The sequence below is a fragment of the Megalops cyprinoides genome, chromosome 13, assembly GCF_013368585.1.
Source record: "Megalops cyprinoides isolate fMegCyp1 chromosome 13, fMegCyp1.pri, whole genome shotgun sequence".
NCBI classification, from domain to species: domain Eukaryota; kingdom Metazoa; phylum Chordata; class Actinopteri; order Elopiformes; family Megalopidae; genus Megalops; species Megalops cyprinoides.
Window position 1 is genome coordinate 7,798,131 of NC_050595.1, and position 20,523 is coordinate 7,818,653.

Consider the following 20,523-nt stretch of genomic DNA (forward strand, 5'->3'; position numbering starts at 1 on the left):
ACACGTTATGCATTAGCTGGATATTTACTGAGGCAATTATGGGTTAGGTACCTTGCCCAAGGGTACAGCAGCAGTGCCCCAGGAGGGTATCAAACCAGCAACCTCCTGACCACCGTGCTACACTGCTGCCCCCTTATGGCATTGTACTGGTGAGAGGAGGCCATTCACCTTCTCTTACGCCTGCATCTGAAATGATAATACACTTGGAGACGTGCTTTGAATCGCGTTGCAGTCATATTCCTGCAGAATGAGCGATGCACCCCTACCTAACAAAGAGGGGGGCTGCAGGAGGGGCATGTCCCCTCCCCATTTATCAGCAGCTGTGGGTCACGTGACACTGACGGTGTTCTCTCTCTCTCCCTCTCCCTCTCTCTCTCTCTCTCTCTCTCTCCCTCTCTCTCCCTCTCTCTCCCTCTCCCTCTCCCTCTCCCTCTCCCTCTCCCCCTCTCCCTCTCCCTCTCCCTCTCCCTCTCCCCCTCTCCCTCTCCCTCTCCCCCTCTCCCTCTCCCTCTCCCTCTCTCTCCCTCTCTCTCCCTCTCTCTCCCTCTCTCTCTCTCTCTCTCTCTCTCTCTCTCTCTCTCTCTCTCTCTCTCTCCCTCCCTCCCTCCCTCCCTCCCTTGCGCTGCAGGTGGTGACGAACCGGGAGACGCAGGAGACTCTGCTGTGCATGGCCTGCGTGTTCGAGGTGTCCAACAGCGAGCATGGCGCCCAGCACCACATCTACCGGCTGGTGAAGGAATGAGAGAGAAGCCCCACCCCCCACTCATGACCCCGCCCCCCTCCCCACAGACTGAGAACCTCAATACAAGTGGCAGTGCCTCTAATTGAAAGCAGACCCAGACTGAGTTTCGGTCATTTGGGTAAAAGCCTATTATTGTTACTATTTTTCTTTTTTTTTGTTTTACTGTATATGTGTATGACTGCAGCTGTGATTGCGGTACAGTTGTATTATGTTTTGATACGGAAAAAAAAACTTCATTTTAAAGGATGACACGTCATTATTTGTTCGTAGGAAGATGTACATATATTAAGTGGCAGTACGTAATTCAAGACAGGATTGTCTGTTGGTCGGGTTGCATTGGGTCAGCCGCCTTTCTTCTTTCTGTTTTTTTTTTTTTTATCCTGTGACGTCCAGTATGAAAAAAAAAGCAAAGGAACATAGCAGCTTTTGTTTCATGGGTTATGTAGACTACACAGTATGTATGTGCGTGTGTGTGTGTGTACAGGTGTGTGGCTGTGTGTGTATATATCTGTATACATACACACATGCAGATACATTTTTCCAAAGAAAAGTATTTGAAATATATCATTTTTTGGATAACTCCATTTACAAATGAATACTATTTAAAAGACGAAAGATTGTGGCTATCGTAATTACAAGGACACTACACCACTAAAACATTTGTACCGTTCAAGGCATTCAGACAACCCATCAGAGTGAGATGCATCTCATTGAGTTAAAAAGAGAATAATAAATGCACTGTGAGAATACACATGTATATAATCAACCCTGTTGTAGGCCTTGGCTACAAGAATTCATATTGCAATAAGAAAACCGTGTGCTTTTTTTCTTTAACCCCCTTCAAAATTTCCTGAGCTGCAAATGTTTTTCTGACATGTAAAAAAAGAAAACAAAACATCATTAAAACACATTGTGTTAAATGAAAGCACTACGCTAACTCTCAGCTGATTGCTACCTTGCTCTGAGCACTTGGTTCTTCTGGTAGGACGTACATTACAGGATTGTCTGTCGCGTTAGCCTTTCAGAGAAGCGACAGAAATCCTTACATGTTAAAAGGCATGGGATCACTTCTGAGAAACCAGATCATTTTGAGTTTCAGTGGCATGTATGTTGTTACGGTGCATTATTCCTGAATGGGCTGTTTTTTTTTTTTTTAAAAATCAGTTTTCCTTATTTTGGTCAACAAAATGTATATTTTATTTTATTAATCCTACCCAGGCGGTGTCAATATGTTGCTGCCTTCACACACACAAACGCACATGCGCACTCTCTCAGACATATACACACACACACACACGCCCACACACACTCATGCGCGGGCACACACACACACACACACACTTTCAAACACACATCTGTGGCCTAAACTTCTTTTCTGTGATTCCAAGCCTTAATTAAATGCGGTGGTGTGAATTCCAAAAAATGCCACTAAAGCTGTGAGCTCTTTCCTAAGCTGGAAGACTTTCTTGTTATCGTAAGACTTTGTAGGAATTTTACAGTACAGAACTGCCAAAGCATAACAGTATACAGTGCCTTAGTGTATGTTGTAATACTGACTTTTGTTCACGTATAAGAATGTTTGTTTGATTTCGAAAACTCCCAAGATCAACGTGTGAGAAAAGATTAAAGACACCAGCCAGTATATTTTTTTTCCCATGTAGACGCCAACTGTCACCATACCTTATGAAACATAACCATGATGAGTGACAAATAAGTTGCTTCAAGGTCTGCTCTCTGCAAACAGTCATGGAGCTTGTTTGTTAGAGTTAAACAACATATACTAAACAAACTTTGCCTTTCCTTGTCTAAAAGACCAAAAATCTGTAGAGGTGTATCGGATCTCTAATCAATTCCTAAACTGTAGCATGAAAGTGCCTTTGGTTTGGAATTTCCAGCTTAGAAAAGAGAAAGTATCAAGAAAATCTAATAGTAGCAAAACCAAAAAAAATAAAACAAATAAATAATTACTAATTACAATAACATAAGTGAGAGAACTGATCACCACAATGCCTTTTTAAGTTTTGTAATAAATTAATGAGGCACAGTATGTGTTTCAGTAGAGATATAGAAGATATAAATTATTAAGAAAGCTAGAAATCATCATTTGGTATACTGAGAAATGGTGCAGAAGATTTTTAAGGTTTTTAAAACGCACCAAAACTCTGTGTTCATTAGTATAAGTGTTACCTTCTGGGATGCGGCTGTTTTTCATAATCTGAAATTATTTTAACCCATGCTGTAAAAGCCATCGACTAACCAAGATTTATTGTCAGTTCATTGGCTTTATCAAGCTAAACTGCACTGGGCTTCAAGTCATCCCTCCTCAGTAAGGAATTTGGTAGAAGAGTCACCACTTGGATATAAACTTCAGGGTTTTTTTTTTTAAAGAATAGAACAACACACAGCCATTGGACTGGGTGAATTTTGTGTTGCAGATAATGATGTTCAGTGGAAAACCCCAGTGATTAGTCCTGAATGTTTCAGACTCGCAGGAATTTGCAGACAGTACAACTGACAGAATGAAGGATATTTCTCCTTGAGCTGCTGTTACTTTCAGAATAGTTCTGTTTTTACTTAGTGGCAGAACATATACTTCTCTACGAGTTCTTTTTTTTATGTTCTTATAGATATCCACAAATCTATAGTGATGGAAAAAGTCAGTACCTGAATTATTTTTTATAAAGACGGAAATAATCCCTTTGATGGTTTCTTGCCATGGGAAATGACTTTATAGCACCACTGTAAAGAAAAATAGCTCATGATGGTGAAAAAACGCAACAACTGCAAAATAAGTTCTGACTGCCCAACACATCGCTATGTGCCTAAAGTAGACAATGGAGTCTGGTATCATTTGCAATCAAACAGCCTTTGTTGACCTTTGGTTTTGTGTATTTTTTATTATTTTTTTTTCTTCTTGCGTGTGTGTGTTTGCCAGCTCTTTTGCCCTGTGTACGCCCTGTGTACCTGTGTTCATATGTATGAATAACTTAAAGAGATGAACTTGGTTCCTGTTTTTTAATTGTACTACATGTATACAATGGTTTTTTTGTGATGACTTCGGTATATACAGAATTCGAGTCAGTGGTGAAAGTGTCGAGGCTGCGCTGCTGGTACTTTTGACACGTCAATGCCATCCCTTTGGAACATCTTAGAATACCTCTCGTTTGGATAGGGACTAGGAGACTTCTTACCTTTCACACCATGAATGTTTGCCAGATCTTTTAATAAAAGACACTAAGCGAGGATGTCCAGACAAATTTTGACGCAAACATATCAGCAGTTAAGCTCTTGTTCATATTCGTTTGTATTTTGTCTATGTGTAGGTACTGGTACCTTTTTTTTTTTTTTTTGGTTATAACCATTTTAAATGTTTGGCTTTAAAGTGAACTTTTCTTTAGTTCAGATAGTATCATGAAAACTATTGGGTTTGTGTGCAGAGATTTTTTTTTTTGAAAAGGTGCTTTTGTATAAAGGAAATCATGTATCCTGGCTTTTCTTGGTACAAATATGTGATATCTACTGTCCTTCAGGACGGTAAAGTGCAGGGACAGGGAGGAAGAGAGTCCTGCTTCACGCGTGTCTGTTCTTTACTGCAAATGGTCCCGTCTTTGCTCCGTAACATTTTGATGCCTTCTTGAAAAAGTGGTAGATATTTTGTAGCTTTCTAGGAACTTTGTATGCATACAATATCAAACAATAAATCACAAAAAAACTGATTTTGTCCTCTTCTGTTTGAGTGCATTATTTTTTTACAGTGCCTTATACATACAGCATATTAAAATGATGTGAAGATATGTGCTGTGTTTATTACGTGTGCCTTCAATCTGTGTTGATATCAAACTAAAGATGAAATTACATTTTTTATGATCTGTCTCTGATGTGTAGCAGCACGGATATGTTCAACATACGTAATATATATTCAATATATTTAATATAATTTAAACATCCACTGTTTGCATTGCAAAAAATACAATTTCATCATTTTCGTTTAGATACTTGAATGATGGATTACATGGAAGATACAAATGTAGGTACTTAAAAAAAAAAAAAAAAAAGCATTTATTGCAACACATTGTGAGGACATATCCATGTAAAAGATGGAGGTATGTAAACAACATAAACTCTAGTACCAATGATTTCCACCAGGAGCACACACAGTCGAGAATCCAATATTGTAAATGCCAATGTGTTCATTTTTGGCCCAAAGAAATGCAACAATCTGCTCCAAATCAAATAAACCCTGTCATTTTTAATAGCCAGAAGCTCATCTTTGTGAATATTTTTGACACGGCCACTAGATGGCACCCTTTTCCCTTACCCAAGCAGTTTCATACATCCTAACAAAGGACATGATCTTAGGCATCTGTCTCACTGCAAAATGCTGGCCAAGACTGAGGCAACCTGGGAGATTTGGGGAGCCCTTTGCCACGAGACATATGCTTCTAAAAACCTCAGCATAGCTTTGATCTTGCAAGACCACAATGCAACAGGATTAATAGCCATCTTCATACCACTGATGTCACAAAACTAAAGAATTTTGTTCAATCAAAGGAAGCTTTTCAATCTACTTAAGTGATTGTTGATTGGCCAATTAAGCTCAGGTGCAAGGGGAAAAAAAAAACAGACTCCCATGGTGCCCTGGAACAGGAAGTTTATGTAGGTCTTCAAGCAATACGATCAACAGCAGCGAGATGTGGCTCACCTTCTTGTCCAAACACTGCCTCACTCTGACCAAGTACCACCTCAGTCTGGGGGCTGATGGCCATTGTTTATGGAACATCATTCCGCTGATCACCTTACATTCCAGGTGAGTGCAATGAAAGGCAATCTGCTTTTTATGTGGTATTCAGTCAACTTTCAGCCTGCTGTGGTATGTTTGATGTTCAGTATTCTCAGTGTTAATTGGTTTAGATTCCCATATAGAACATTATCCAAATATATACCCACTGATCATTCAGCATTTATCTTTTTATATTTAACTCAAATGATACAAGCATATCGTGCATATTGAAAGTGATGGAAAAAAACATAATGTCTCAAATCTTATTTTTAATACGATGCATGAGTCATGCTATCAAATGCAGATGATTGCTATTTAATAGCTTGCAAACGTATTAAATGTTTACATAAATAAACCGAAATGAATAAATATCTTAATACTGCATGACATGACGCATGTTATGAGAGGCACTCTAATATTCAGGTTTGTTTTCAAGAGTTAATTTAACCACTGTGTCTAATCCATGCTGTCAATTCCAACTTCACGTACACAGTTCAAGATCCACGGTAATCACTTGTTTGATTCTACTTCGTACAGCCGTAGTGCTGTATAACATCTAAGCCAGCCTTATCCCAAGTGTTGTTAGGAAAATAAAGATTTGTTTAAGCTTTTATTTCTGCATTTAAAATTTCACTTACGGTTTTTGTTTTTCTCGTTTTGTTTTCCATACCAGCCCCCACAGAATTGGGTGTAAGGACTGGGCATAAGTAGAGCGCAATACTAACGCTGGCCACAAGAGGGAATCAAACTCATAATAATGATTCACAACAGCCCAGTAGTCTGAAGTAGATATAGTCACTGTTAATACATGAAGGTTGAGGTAAAACAGCATGAAATAAATGGGTTCCAAATCATTTATACAACCATTCAAGTCATCCTCCTTACTTTCCACCGTATTTTGAAATTATGTTCATGATTACCAACCATTTCCATGCTACTATACTTTACTCCCGGGAAACCACATTTTCACTGGTTTTCACTCAAGGACTGGATGACCAGCATATGCATCAGAAAGTCTGGAGGAAAGGGGTGAGTTCAGCAAAACATCTAGCAACATTTCCCCATAGTACTGATGGTAGAGGAAGTTCAGTGCCAAAACATATTAAGTCTTTCTGAGCAAGCTCTGGAGCTGATTTCCCATCAGCACCTCTGTGACATGTTCTGTGACATTCAGCCAACCAAATTCACCCCAGCCTTGCTGAGTCCAGCTGTCACCTGGGTCTCATTAGCACATACAGGATTGTACTGTCACCTCCTGACCAATGTGTTTTATCAAAGGCAATTAGTGTACGCCCCCCCCCCCCCATCCCCCCCATCAAGAGAACTGTACTGTTCGTCCTTACAAGACCCCTTACCAGCGCCCTCCTTAATTAATTTCAATTGTTTCTGCTTTCGAGACCTGACAATCATGTCTGTGTCTAATAACAGAATATATAGCTACTGTGTAATCCTTGTCCTTCTTAGGTATTGTTAATATTTTTGCCTTTTAGCTCATCTGGATATTTAAACTGTAATATCCCTATTTGCTTAAGGCAATTTCTTTCCTGTTACTTAGTTGATTCTTATTCTTGGTTCTAAGAGGAGCATTTTGAACAGATCTATATTGTCATCTCTTTAAAGTTCTGAATATAAGAAGCTGATTATTTTATTGGCGACTCTCCTAAGCAGAGGGCACTGGATTTCAGAGGCGGTAAAAGAAAACAGTGAATCAACCCTTCTCCCTGCTGCTGATAAACGATCACAGAAAATGAAGCTTGACAAATGCGGTATAGCCTACTGGTATGAGCGGCTATAGACAGGCCTTATTTGCCCTTATTTCCCTGAGTGATCGGAGTGATAGTCAATCTGGTAATAATGTGATCTGACTGCTCTGGTTTTCCCAGACTTACTGTGTGCCCTTCATACTATCGCAGTGCACTGCCCCCCCCCCCCCCCCCGTTCTCAGGGAATCGCTTGGGGATACACCGGTCAAGCCAAGATCACCCCCATTAGCCGTCAAGTTTACAGTGTTTACACTGCAGTGCCAGGAACACAGGGTGATGTCTGGCTGGTGATGAAACTCTCACCACAAACTCAATACCAGTGCGATACTGAGTTGCTCAACAGACTCTCCTACTGTGATATAGTATGCTTCCCGTGACTGTTGCAGGGGGAGGGAGCTGCAGTCATTGAAGGCTGGAGCACTCCTAGTTCAATAGGCTATTGTGTGCCCTTAATCACAGGCAGTTTCACCATTTATGCAAATAAGGCCTAAAATTAATCAGCGGTGTGATGAAAAGCCCTTGAGAACCTGAACTGTGCACTGAGCACGGTTCTTGCGTATGGCTGAGTGCACGCTTAGTGGAGCCAATTGGGACGGACCGTAATGAACTTTTTATTACTGAGCGGCAGCGTGCGTTTATCACTGTGATCATTCATCCACAGCGTAATCTGCCTCCTTTTGTAGTAGATCAGGTGTTTGTATATCTCTACATCCATTTCGCATTCTGACAACGTCAGTCCAGTTTGGGAGGTCTCTGGGGGCCTGTATGTTATGCTGTCAGTTTACAGACTGCAGCTTCACTGTTTCATCGAAAAACTTGACTTTTCCTCAACAAGCTTTTCTCTGCTGTAGTCATGAAGATCTAAGTCAACCCTGACTAATGATGGCATCTATACTGTGTATGGAATTAAAAATACGGTTAAGGAGAAAATCCAATCGGAGGCTTTTGTGGTAATCTAACTCAAATCCTCTTTATCAGTTCTAAAATGTAGTTTCCTCAGTAAACCACGTTACGTAGATTTTGTGAAATGATTTGGTAGCGGGCAGAACTCCGATAAGCAGATCAAATCAGCCAGTGCAAACAGAGATCAGGGCATAGGCCTCTGTCTGCCATCTCACACTACAGTATCTTCACAGTGCGCTTGTGTTTGAGGCCGCCTTGATCAATAGCGATTCTCAGCGTGACAAGGGAAACGCACCCCCCCCATCCCCCCCGCCCCCCGTGTGCTGTGTTCAACCTGAACAGCACCATGCCTGGGATCCGAGTTAAATCGAACTGTAATGGTCTTCCTGTAATCAAGGGCTCTCTGCTGCTGAGAGAGAGAAGGAGAAGCACGCCTTTATTTGATGAACAAAGGGTACACAAGGTGGAATTCTGGGAAATGTTCGCGGGTCATCCAGGCCCCTTGTCCTCAGAAAACAGGAGCGGCACCATTCACTGGCAGCACTTGGGGGCTTCACTCGCTTACACATTAGGAGGAAACACACACACACACACACACACACACACACACACACACACACTCTGCAGTTTCGGCGTGTTTTATTATTCATTATATGTTTTTGTTAATATGAGAGCGGCACTCCACTCTTCTCGCCTCACTTGCCGCCATTCAGAGCTTATTGCGCAAGGTTGCAGGACCCCATGTGCTTTTAAGTGCATTGTTTGCTCCTGAGAGCCTACGGTTCAGCTCAGTTCAAAGTCAACCCATGTGTGAACGATGCACGTCCATACAAATCTCACTGCTATTGTTGTGCCTCTGGACTTGGGAAGAAAAACAGCAGCGTACTGCTACAGTTGCCACATGGCTTTAGGGAGACTGACACCAAAATAAGCAGAAAGTGGGGGGCCGTGTTTGGACCACCCTCCCTCCGCTTACACCTTTTCCACTGGTCTCTATTGTGAACGGCAAAGCGCCCCCCTCCACAAAAAGGTTTTGTGGCGGAGGGGGTACCGTGGACGCCCCTCTTCAGGAAAGAGAGAGGCATTTGAAAAGGAGCGCTGACTGGACTGCAAGAAAGTTTACTCCCCTCTCATACTCTATAGGCCTCCAGGAATGTTCATGGAAACGATCTAAATGGCTTGGAGGAATAGCTGAACTTAAAACCTCGAATTTACCGAGTTAGCCAAAACACTGTCTGTTTTAGATCACGCATCTAAAATACAGTATCCTTTTGTATTGCGTCGTATATGCATAATTGCGGGAACGGACAATATTCGTTGCTACAAACAAACCTTAATGGAGCCAAATTGATTCCCAGTGCGTAAAACCACACGTTTGCCTCCCACAAAATGGGCGGTGTTGTTACTGGATGAGTTTGCGAACTTACTGTTAGAGCTGTCATGTGATCAAAGTGGAACAGGGAAAAGCCCAGCTGCCTCTAATAGCGCTGCCTGCGCGTAGGCGACGCAGTGTTGCGTGTTGATTCGGATACACCACTGAGCGCCGACAGCGAAGGCGGACGCACGGATCGTCTAACCACTGTGTAGTATTTGAAAAAGGGACCACTTCAGCGGACTGCGATGCACTGAGGTAGACGCCAGAAAGTAGACAGCAGACAGAAAGTGCGGTTGGTTGTCGGTGGAATCAGTCTCACGTTAAGTGGAATGTTGCTTTTGGATTTTTGAGGATGAACAACCACTGAAACTAACCTTTATCTTTAAAATTATAAACAAGGACAACTCAAAACAAAGCTGAACAAGCGACTGTGCGGACTAAAATAAGAGTAGTGTTATTAAACGAACATCGGACTACCTGCTTTTCTTATTTTAAATTTAAAATGGAGAAAGAGGAATGCAAAATATCTGTGTGGGTTTGCCGTGAGGAGAAGCTTGTCTCCGGGCTGTCAAGACGCACTACCTGCGCCGATGTTGTCAAAGTACTTCTGGAGGATCAGAACTTGCAGCAAGGCGTTTCTGCAGCTATGCTCTCCGGGACTCCCCAGTCTTACTGCATAGTGGAGAAATGGAGAGGATTTGAAAGGATTTTGCCGAACAAAACCAAAATTCTTCGTCTGTGGACAGCGTGGGGCGAGGAGCAGGAAAACGTGAGGTTTGTGCTAGTGAAAAACGAGGCGTCTTTACCCAACAACGGTCCCAGAAGCGCAGAAGCACGGGTAGTTCTTAGCAAGAACAGCCCATGTATGTATAAGGGAACGGCGCGGGTGACAATGGCTTTCTCGCAAGAAAAACAGCGGCGGATTGTCAGAAAAGCTTTCAGGAAGTTGGATAAAATTAACAAAAAAAGAGAGGAGGCTTTGTCCAAAGATACGTCCTCTGTTGAGAAAATGGAAACTTTGGTGCACTTGGTGATATCGCAAGATCACACCATCCGCCAGCAGATCCAAAGGATTAAAGAACTGGACAGGGAGATTGACAGATACGAAGCGAAAGTGCACTTTGACAGGATGAAAAGGCACGGAATCAATTATGTGCAGGACACGTATTTGGTTGACGCTGACCCGGAGTCCGATGCGAATGGGGACAGTGACAAGCCGTTTTCCGCCGAAAGTTTTGCCCAGTTCGAGGAGTATGCCAGAAGATGCGAGGAAGTTATTAAGCTGCAGGAGGAACTGTCTGCACACGAGGCGCTCATGGACAGCATTACGGTGGAAATCCAGGAGGAGCTGAATCAGAGGTGGATGAAAAGGCGACAAGCGGAGCTCTCAAATAAAGACGCAGAAAGCATCTCAGAAGAGACTGCAATCAGGGTGACAGCGGCAGCCGCGGTCCCAGACAGAGAACCATTTCCCGAGGCTGACATTTCGTCTGAAAATGAGTTGCTGTTAGAGGAAGAGAGAATCAAAACGCAGCTGGACACGAGTTTGTATATTGGACTTCGTCTGAACACGGATTTAGAGGCTATTAGAGACGATTTGGATTTGAGCCAAGAGCTGTGGGACGCGAAAGAAAAAGAGTTAAGGGATTTACTCGAGAAAGTGAACTCTTTGGATTTAGAGGAAGCGGTAAAAGAGTCTGAGGGTGGCAAAGAAAGCGACTCCGTGGTAACTGAGACTGAAATGTTGCCTTCTTTAGAGACGAACAGCGGGTGGGTGGAACAGGCCAGGGGACTGTCGAAGAAATGCAACACTAACGACGAGGACTCGGACACCGGGTTGAGCTCCATGCATAGCCAGGACTCCGACAACGCAGCGGTGTGCGAGTCGCTGGTATAATTATATTCTTAAAAAAGCTGAAGAGTCGCTCATTTAACTCAGGGAATAGTGTTTCTCTAAACACCATCAGCGTGTTTTCTCCGGACGACTCTGGCATGCGTAATTTATTGAGGTGATGTCACCAATAGTAGCCTATGAAGTTAGGCCATGCAAAATAGTTTGCCACGAAAATACGCACTAGTAGTAGTGCACAGTTTAGTAACTGATTGATTATTCATGCTCGAAGTTCATATTCCAACATCAGCACCATATTATAAACTCTTGAGATAGTGTAGAAAAGAGTTATTGATTCCAGTATGCACATTTGCTCGAAAATGTTATGCGCGTGACTTGGAACTGTTATTTATGACAAATATGTACAAATAAGAGACAATAAACGACTGCATTGCAAGTGCAGAGAACAATATCCTGGTAGTGGGATGTATTTTGTAAACAAAAAACTTTATTCTGTGGAAGTAAAGGAAGCCCGATTAATCACGACGTAGTGATTCCGTGTACGCACGTGCAGGATAGTATTAGCATTAACCCTCGTGCCACTCCACATTCTTGGACATTTTGCATGACTTGAACCCCCTAGAGATATTGGTACAACATAGGTGCTTGTCCAGTGTATATGACAGAGGAAAATAAAGGTGATTCACGCAGAAAACATTTCTAAATTGACATTGTTTTCATTGTGCCAGTTCACGAGTTAGATCGAAGTTTTTGCTGTTTTCGTGTTTTTTTTTAATATATATATATATGTTTGTGTGGCAAGCAATAGCAGCATCACGCGTCACTGACTGTTTGTGAACACAATATGTTGAGAAACAGCCACTCTCAAGTGTGGACTCAGTTCAGACAAAATTACATAAATAACTAAGGGAATTACAACGGGAATGCTACATTGGTCTTCACTGCACCTAAATTAGATTCTGTTTCCAATACAATACAATACAATACAATGCAATACAACTCTGGTATGTTCTATCCAGTGTGTGCACACATGGGGATGCTGAAAATACATCTTGATAACTGTAACCCATGGATCTGGCTAACTTTTAAATGTTTGCAGATAATAAGCCAGGTTGTGAAAGGTAAGATTCGTGTACGTTAAGCAAATTAATTATCGAAGCCAGCGTTATACTGAAATAATACGTACAGTTGTCTTTCTGAACATTCACAAACATCATAGGAATAGATTTCATTAGAGAAAATCAGAAGGGGAGTGGGCATTTGATTTTGAGGAGAAGTCAAAAAATCTTAAATTTGTTCATTGTGTTTTTTTTCTTTTCATTTCTATGACTGAATCCTGTGCTGAACTAGTGCTTGGTGAACTTGCATGTAGTGTATAGTGTATAGTGCATAGTGTAATGGGTAAATTAGGCCGAACTTTTGTGTAATACAGGTATTTTGTTTTGAGATAAGGAAGGTTTCTGTGACGAAAATAAGTGAGTTTAGCATAAACCAGCAAGGACCATATCAAGCAGCAAGCATCTTTTCTTGGGAACATGTCTTACAAATACTGGACTGCTCCATTTTAGGAAATCGATCTCTATTCAATTTTAAACAACTGAAATCTTTAAGACTGTAATGTTGGCATCTTGCAGTACAGTGCTTCACATACACTGGCTTATCTGGTATCAAAGACTTGGAACTGGAATTGCTGGGGGCCAAAAGGTCATATTTAGTAGTGGACTAGGTCTTCATTCGCAGGGAATATCTGCCTGAGATTCCAAATAGAAAAATAATGTGAATAATGTACCAATGATAGACTTAGGTGCAAAAGTGGATATGTTCCTGACACACACACACACACACACACACACACACACACACACTTTTAACATGATAATGCAACAAACAAGTGATGGACACATTTCATTACATAATAACACCACAAGCATGCTTGATATATGAGTGTAGGTGTTGGCTCTGCACGCTGTGGCCCTGGACACACAGTTAATCTGGGAACTGGGAGTGATGACAGGTGTAGCACTGAAATGCACAGCATCCCCAGAGGAAAACAGAGGGGTGTAACCCATAAATCAATCCAGCAGTCGCTGGATCGAGAAACGGCCCGATCCCGTCCTAATGGCCCGCAGTGAAACAACATGTGTTTTTTTTTTGTAGTGAAAACAAACAGGGAAATAACAGGAGGAACATGTCGGATTACGCAACGCTGTCTGTTGTCACGGCGCCGCGTCGGGGCACGGCTGACGGGGCCACATTAAGCAGCTGTTGGGAATCGTGGAGCATGAAAGCGAGGTGTTTACATAATGGGCTCCTGTGCCAGCTTCACGTGCCGCTGCGTCGGGAACTCTCTCTGGCGCTCCGCGGATTGAGAGAGCCAGGGAAAACAAAAGGGCAAAAGGCTTTCTGATCGTTACCATGGGTGGCAGGGAGAGAGGGCCAGCTCTCCCTGCTTCTGAAAATTTCTGCTTCTGAAAGCTTGGCTGAAAATGTATTTCACAACAGGAAATCAGACTCGACAGTAGACGCATGCATCACTTTTTGGTACACTCTTTTTGGTATAGTCAGCACTGTGTGGGATAAGGGGAATACTTGGAGGTGTTCTTGGTCGATAACACACTGAGAGTTCGGATGTTTGGGTTTACTCTGAGGGCCATGTGTGGTATTTGTTTCCTGTCTCAGCTGGCTTAGATCCTTTCTGGCTTGAATGAGACATGAATTATCTTATTTTTGCATACCTATTATTGTCAGCATTCTTACAGCTACCAACCACTACATTACACCCCCCCCCCCCCCCCCCCCCCCAACTCTGCTACAGTCGTGGTGCATGCAAAATCCAACCCCAGTGAGGATCAAAAGCCACATGTATACCACGGTACGAGTGAGTCACTCAAGCAAGCGATTCAAAATATAACCCAAAATGTTTGCCCGAATGCCTTTGCAGAGAAATGTTTGCGGAGACCGATCTGTCCATTTGAGGGTAAAAAAAAAAAAAACTTGAAAGGCTGCAGGAACAAATGAAAGGCTGCAGGATCATGATTTCTTTGTTCTGACCTGGGTCGGGTGAGTCATCGCTCAATCACATCGTGTAATGAAAAACCATCCAAGGCAGGGTTTCAACAACTGTCAACACTTTCTGTAATTAAAGTCTGCATGATCGGTGCGGTGTTTGTGTCTGTGAGCATGCAGCATATGTAAACAAGTACAGCAGACACGTTTTTGAATGCAACGTGTGTGTGGCAGATTTTCCTTCCGCCGTGTCAGCACACTTTTAATCCCACATCTGAACTTCTTTCATAAAGCTGTTGAAAAATTATATATAATCCTTTCAACACAACACAATATTGAAGCACAAATTGGTCTCTGTACAGATTATGCCTAGTTTACACATGTAAATGTCTGGGGGATGAGTGATAAGGTTGTGCTCTTTACATTACATTATTCATTACATTATTACGTTACATGTAAGGTAGTAATGTAATGTATTCATAAGAGAACAAAATTGTTCTGTTCAAAAAGACAAACAAAAAGAGTTTCGTGTTGATAGATGAGGTTCCAGATTTGGATTTTTCCAGTTTAACTTTTGGTCAACCTGAACACCAACCATTGATGAGGTCATCATTTTGTGACAGTCCCAAAGTGTCCCAAAGATATCCATGATGACCAATGATTGACACACCGCTTAATAGATAGTTCAAACATCTGGCAGAGGGTACTGCACTTCTAGATGAGGTGGTCAATTAGTGATTTAGGCTTACTGCACCATATCCTCCATCTTTGCCCTTATGCCTTCAGTTAATGCCAAAATTATGGCCGGATATATCTGTATACCCCAGACGTCTTCAAAGAAGGTTGAACAAATAATCAATTCTTCAATCAAATCATCACCATTAAGGAATTTTCTCTCACGTATTTAGTGACTACTGCTATGTATAGAGTGTTTGAATGAGCATTTTCCAATTCCGTTCTTTCAGTGGTATCAACCTCTCGCTTATTGTGGTAAAAGTGCTAATATTGTATCCTGCTACACTCAGTTCAGGTGTACAGAACTCAAATGCTAAAACCTTGTCTAATTCCCTCTGTGTGCTGTGCAGACAATACCAGGCAGTGTTTTTCTCTGGAAAACTCCCATATCCTCCAGCACATTTTACCCGTGATGATGGGAGAGCACAGTAAGGTGGTCTGTTGCAAAGCGGCCAGTATACAGAGGAGGGAGGAACAGCCAGCCGTAGATCTCCCCCTGACAGGACTATTAGAGGAATACCAAGGGGAATAAATGTTGCATAGTGCTTTTAAAAGCCTAAAAATAAACAGAAATGACCTAGGTGGCTGAAGTGGGAGGGGATGGTTTTGGAAAAGTGAAACCCAGAACAGCATAGGACTCTGGGTTTTTTCTTCCTGCTCCCCTCTCCATTTCCTGATAACACAGCTGGTTCTCTGTGGAGGGGTGATAAGGATAGCTGTTTTAGAGGTTATGGCTTGGGCAACCATTAGTCAGAGATCACATGGTGCAACAGCACATAATAAATCTAATGCTAAAATGCTTTTCCCACACAGGCAGTCATTTTTCAGGCAAAGTGTTGTCCAACATCATGTTGAATACAAATTAGATTTTTTTCTTCCGGATTCTGTGGAGGATACAGAAACTGGAGATTTAATAAATTTCCCATGAGAAGTTGACATATTCTTACAGATGAAATTAGCAGTAATGAAGGACAGTTGCCCATAAACTGGGTGCCTACAACTCATATAGTCCAATGAGAAAAATAGAGACAATTTTTTGTTGGCTCTTTGGACAGACTAGATCCATAGGTTTTTCTACCTGGAAAGGAAATTCATCTTTTCAGAAAGCCATGTTTCACAAATGTGATTCAGACTGTTTTTATCAAAATTTAAAATACAAACAGTTCAGTCCTCCCTGCATTAAAAAGGATCTTGAGATTGCTTGCCATGTATTACTCCCCAATAGTCTGGCAGAAAACTAGGATTGTATTTTAATGCATGTGGAGGAGAACCAGACCTCCTCTTCTCGGAACAAACACTTGTGCGCACTCACTCTCTCTCTCACACTCACACTCACACTCACACTCACACTCACTCACACACTCACACACTCACACACTCACACTCACACACTCACACACTCACACACTCACACTCACACACTCACACACACACACACACACACACACACACACACACACACACACTCACCCTGTTAATTGGGTTATCTTGCATGCAATGGCATGTACCAGCAGGCTTACACACCAATGTGGTAACTTTGTCATTTTTCATGGAGTGACTCAAAAGATGCGCCACTCTGAAACTTTCATTCTGAAACATAGAAAAGGTAGACTATATTCTGCTGTCACTTGAAATTCAATGATAATAACAATGACATCATAATGATAATAATGACAATAATGATCAAATGATTATGATGTTATTACCAATACTATCACTTTCTTTATTATTACTACTAATACTAGTAATTACTAATTACTATTATCATCGTAAATAATAACCAAACAACGAAATTAACAACAACGATCATCATTATCATAATCTTCAGATTGGAGACTCATTCCGAGATCTTATTATTGTCTAGCTGTCAGTGTGATCTTCAGTTAAGGGAATGAACTTCGTGCATTGTTGCTTTGACTCCCAATGTTGAACACCTGTAGGGAAGGAAATCTGTGGCCATTAAACACATCCTAAAAGTGATGTCTGGAAAAGACCACACTCCCCTATCCATATATGGAAGTGTCATCACCCGCCCTTTTCCATTTCTCCCATCCGTGCTGACACATAATTACGTCATATATATTCAACATTATAATCTCAAATAATGACCAGTTTGTAAGGCCTCCCGCACATAACAAATCAAAAAAATGCTTGTTGAAGGCCAGTTTTGACATCATAAATTCATGATCTATAAAGCAGGTTATAGGACAGTGGGTTTGTCTACAGTATAGCACAGGACACTAGGCCTGGCTTATGTTGCAGCCAGATAATTGGACCGTATTCAGTTCCAACATTCAAACAGTCTCAGATTCAAATCCTGCCAAGCACTGAGAAAGAATCAAAAATTAACAAGACTTAAATATTTTCTCAGCATTTCGTTGCATAACTCAAGAAGAAGAACAGAGGTGTCTGGCTTTGTTCAGTGTGGGACTTGAATGGGTTTTCAAAGTGCCTCCCCCTCTGCTCCCACCCCCCTGTAGACCGCACTGTCTAATTGGATCCTGCCCCAATAATTACCTCATGCCCCATCACCTGCACGTCATTAATAAATTAGGTATCACTATTTATTAATGACAGAAGCCCACCCCATTAATACTTCATAAGCAACCATCTGTTTGACCAACCATTATTACACTGTGACAAGTTAAATCAGTATAATCACGATCAACAGATACTGCCTCCACGTGACGTGATAAGTTAGGCCAGTATTTGTGTGTGTGTGTGTGTGTGTGTGTGTGTGTGTGTGTGTGTGTGTGTGGGTGGGCTGTGGACCTGTGCTCCAGGGCGGGGGGCATTGGAGGCATTGGGGGCGTTGGGGGGGCGGGCGGGAGGGCGATGGTCTGCTTGTTTTCCTTGTGTGTCAGTGTTTAATAGATTAATCTAAAGCATCAACTTGATGAAAAGTTGGTGTAAACCAGCAGCTGCTCAGATAGTGACTCAGACCAGCATCTTATTTACACCTGGATCAGCAGCTGTGGCAAATCTTTCCTTGGTTAATGATCTACATCTTGTGCACAACCTAACCAGCAGACCATTCAGCCCTCCAGGAACATAGGCTCCCCAACCCTGGATTAGACGCACCACTGATTCCAGAGAATAGAAATTCACTCTTGACTCTCATCTGCATGTATGTGTTAAATACATGCAGCCTCCTACCCTTTGTTGTGGGTGGCAGTGTGGCATAGTGGCATAGTGGTAAGGAGCAGGTCTCGTAACCGCAAGGTCACTGGTTCGATTCCTCACCAGGGCACTGCTGGTGTGTTCTTTGGCAAGGTACTTAACCCATAATTGCCTCAGTAAATACCCAGCTGTATAAATGGACAACATGTAAGTTGCTCTGGATAAGAATGTCTTCTATATGACGATGATGTAACATAAATAATAGTGTAAGATACCAATGATGTTTCCAGAGAGTGACTTCAGGAGCCCTCTCTATTGGATTAAATGTTGACACATATGAGATTAATTGCAACACGCACGGAAACTCCATTCCATATATATGGTGGCATTAAGAGAAGAGGGTTTATAGTGCTTTTTCTGGAGGGACCCCAGCTGAGGACATGTTGAGTAGATCTAATGGTCTTTTTTCACAGGGGAAATGCAGTCTAGTTTCTAATCCGGAAGAGTGGAGGCTACGAAATGCTCTATATTACTTAGACAGAGATTATCTCATGCATATTGTGCCAAACGTCTCACCCACAGCAAGTTGTACTTAAATGCTCTTCCTGATAGGTCAATTTAGCACACCATTTTCAGCAGGAAGGAGAAGGGCTGTGGCACACTTTGGTTAATGTACTTCACCCTTTTTAGTATTTAAATACGTCAGTGGAGAAACACCCTCTCTATTTAAATTGAAATGGAGTTTTCTGTGTTATCATGAGAAAAAACGGCAATCTGAGCTAGAATGTCAGCTATTCAAAGACCATTTTAGAGAAGGGGTTGCATGTATACCATATAAATATGTAAACCAATCAAAATGAAGAACAAATGAGGACAATATTAGAATCAGCTGATCTGCTTCAGTGAAATACTGACTTTACTTATTACTTTACTTATTCTTAAACTAGCTAGGAATGGAGGAGGCTTTACTAAAACGACTCAACATTTTGATGAAGAAATCCATATAAAACGATGAGATGAGTCAGTTATGAAGGGGATGTCTCAGAGAGTAATGCGTGTGACATGTGTGATGTTAGGGGTTATGAATGTTTTATGACAGCTGAACACTCCTGCTCCATCTGACACACCAGTTACACACAGGAAAATGCATGGTGTGTGGCTGACATCCCCACAGTGTCAGCTGAAACCAGGAAGGGCCAGAGCTCCACTGTCATAGAGCTACTCAGCCGGGCCCAGATCGGGGACTCTGACATGTTCAAGTCACAACATACAGTTGAATCAGACACATTCTGACCCGAGCAGTCATAACACAGAACCAAATCAGAGACTCTGATACGTTCAGTCATAACATGGAGTCCAATCAGACATATTCTGACCCAAGCAGTCATAACACAGGCCAAAATCAGAGACTCTGAAGGACTTAGTCATAGACTAGGCAGATATCAGGAGCTCTGACACATTCATTCATAAGACAAGCCCAGACCAGAGTGTGACCTGTCCCCTCCTTGAGCTAATGGTTGACCCCATGTGATGTAATAAGACAGTGGAACATGCACATTCCATGATCCCTCTTAATAGGTGCCGGGTGAAGGGAAAAGGCTTCAGTGATACAAATAGAGTCCATACACTGTGTACAGAAATATGCTCCCAAATAATTAATGTTTCATCTCTTACATGAGCGTTTCGGCTCGTGTAGGTCTTCATCAGGATGTATAGCAAACAATGAAGTGTGCATGTGCTGCTTGCCGGACGTCATGTTGAACAGAACAAAATGACCCCCTGTGATATCCAGGACCACTAAACCCCTAAGACGAACTCCTGAGAATGGAGTGCGTACAGTAGGTTTCTGCAGATGGCAATGCCTACCCCCTGCATCCAAGTTTCACAAAATCACAGGTCATGTTTAATACTGGCTGACAGTCTATTCATAGTTAAATTTACTGGGTTCACGCATCGATGGTATTCAAAAGATGGGGAGAGTTGGCAACAAGGCAGGACACTCATAGAGCTCAGCGCAGTGAGTTTTGAGCTGAACCCTCATTCAGCTGAACTGCCATCAGAAGTTAATTGTTTGAAGTTTCAATGCGTCAGACGTCAGTGACCCTGAAACGAAACGCAGGTGTCAGTCGGAGCCAGAAATTCTGCCCGCTTGAGAGATTTGGTTGCTTGGATACAAATAAGGGGACGGAAATGGCAGCAAAAACTTCAAACGTCAAAACAATGTTTCCAGTTGACCAGGCAAGGTCC

General features: G+C 42.1%; 2 protein-coding genes across 5 annotated transcripts in view; both read left to right on the forward strand.

Moving 5' to 3' along the window:
- tead1b (TEA domain family member 1b) overlaps positions 1-778 on the forward strand; it is a 61,192-nt gene extending 60,414 nt beyond the window's left edge. For all 4 annotated transcript variants that reach the window (XM_036543846.1, XM_036543847.1, XM_036543845.1 and 1 more), the window contains one exon: positions 629-778. In XM_036543846.1, the coding sequence (XP_036399739.1) occupies positions 629-742 (114 nt within the window). In that variant the 3' untranslated portion in view covers positions 743-778. The remainder of the gene's footprint in view (positions 1-628) is intronic.
- An 8,885-nt stretch (positions 779-9,663) lies between these two features.
- Positions 9,664-12,099, forward strand: rassf10b (Ras association domain family member 10b). Its single transcript, XM_036543955.1, has one exon. It carries the CDS (start codon positions 10,066-10,068, stop codon positions 11,458-11,460), a length of 1,395 nt encoding a protein of 464 aa, XP_036399848.1. The 5' UTR covers positions 9,664-10,065; the 3' UTR covers positions 11,461-12,099.
- Positions 12,100-20,523: the final 8,424 nt, after the last annotated feature.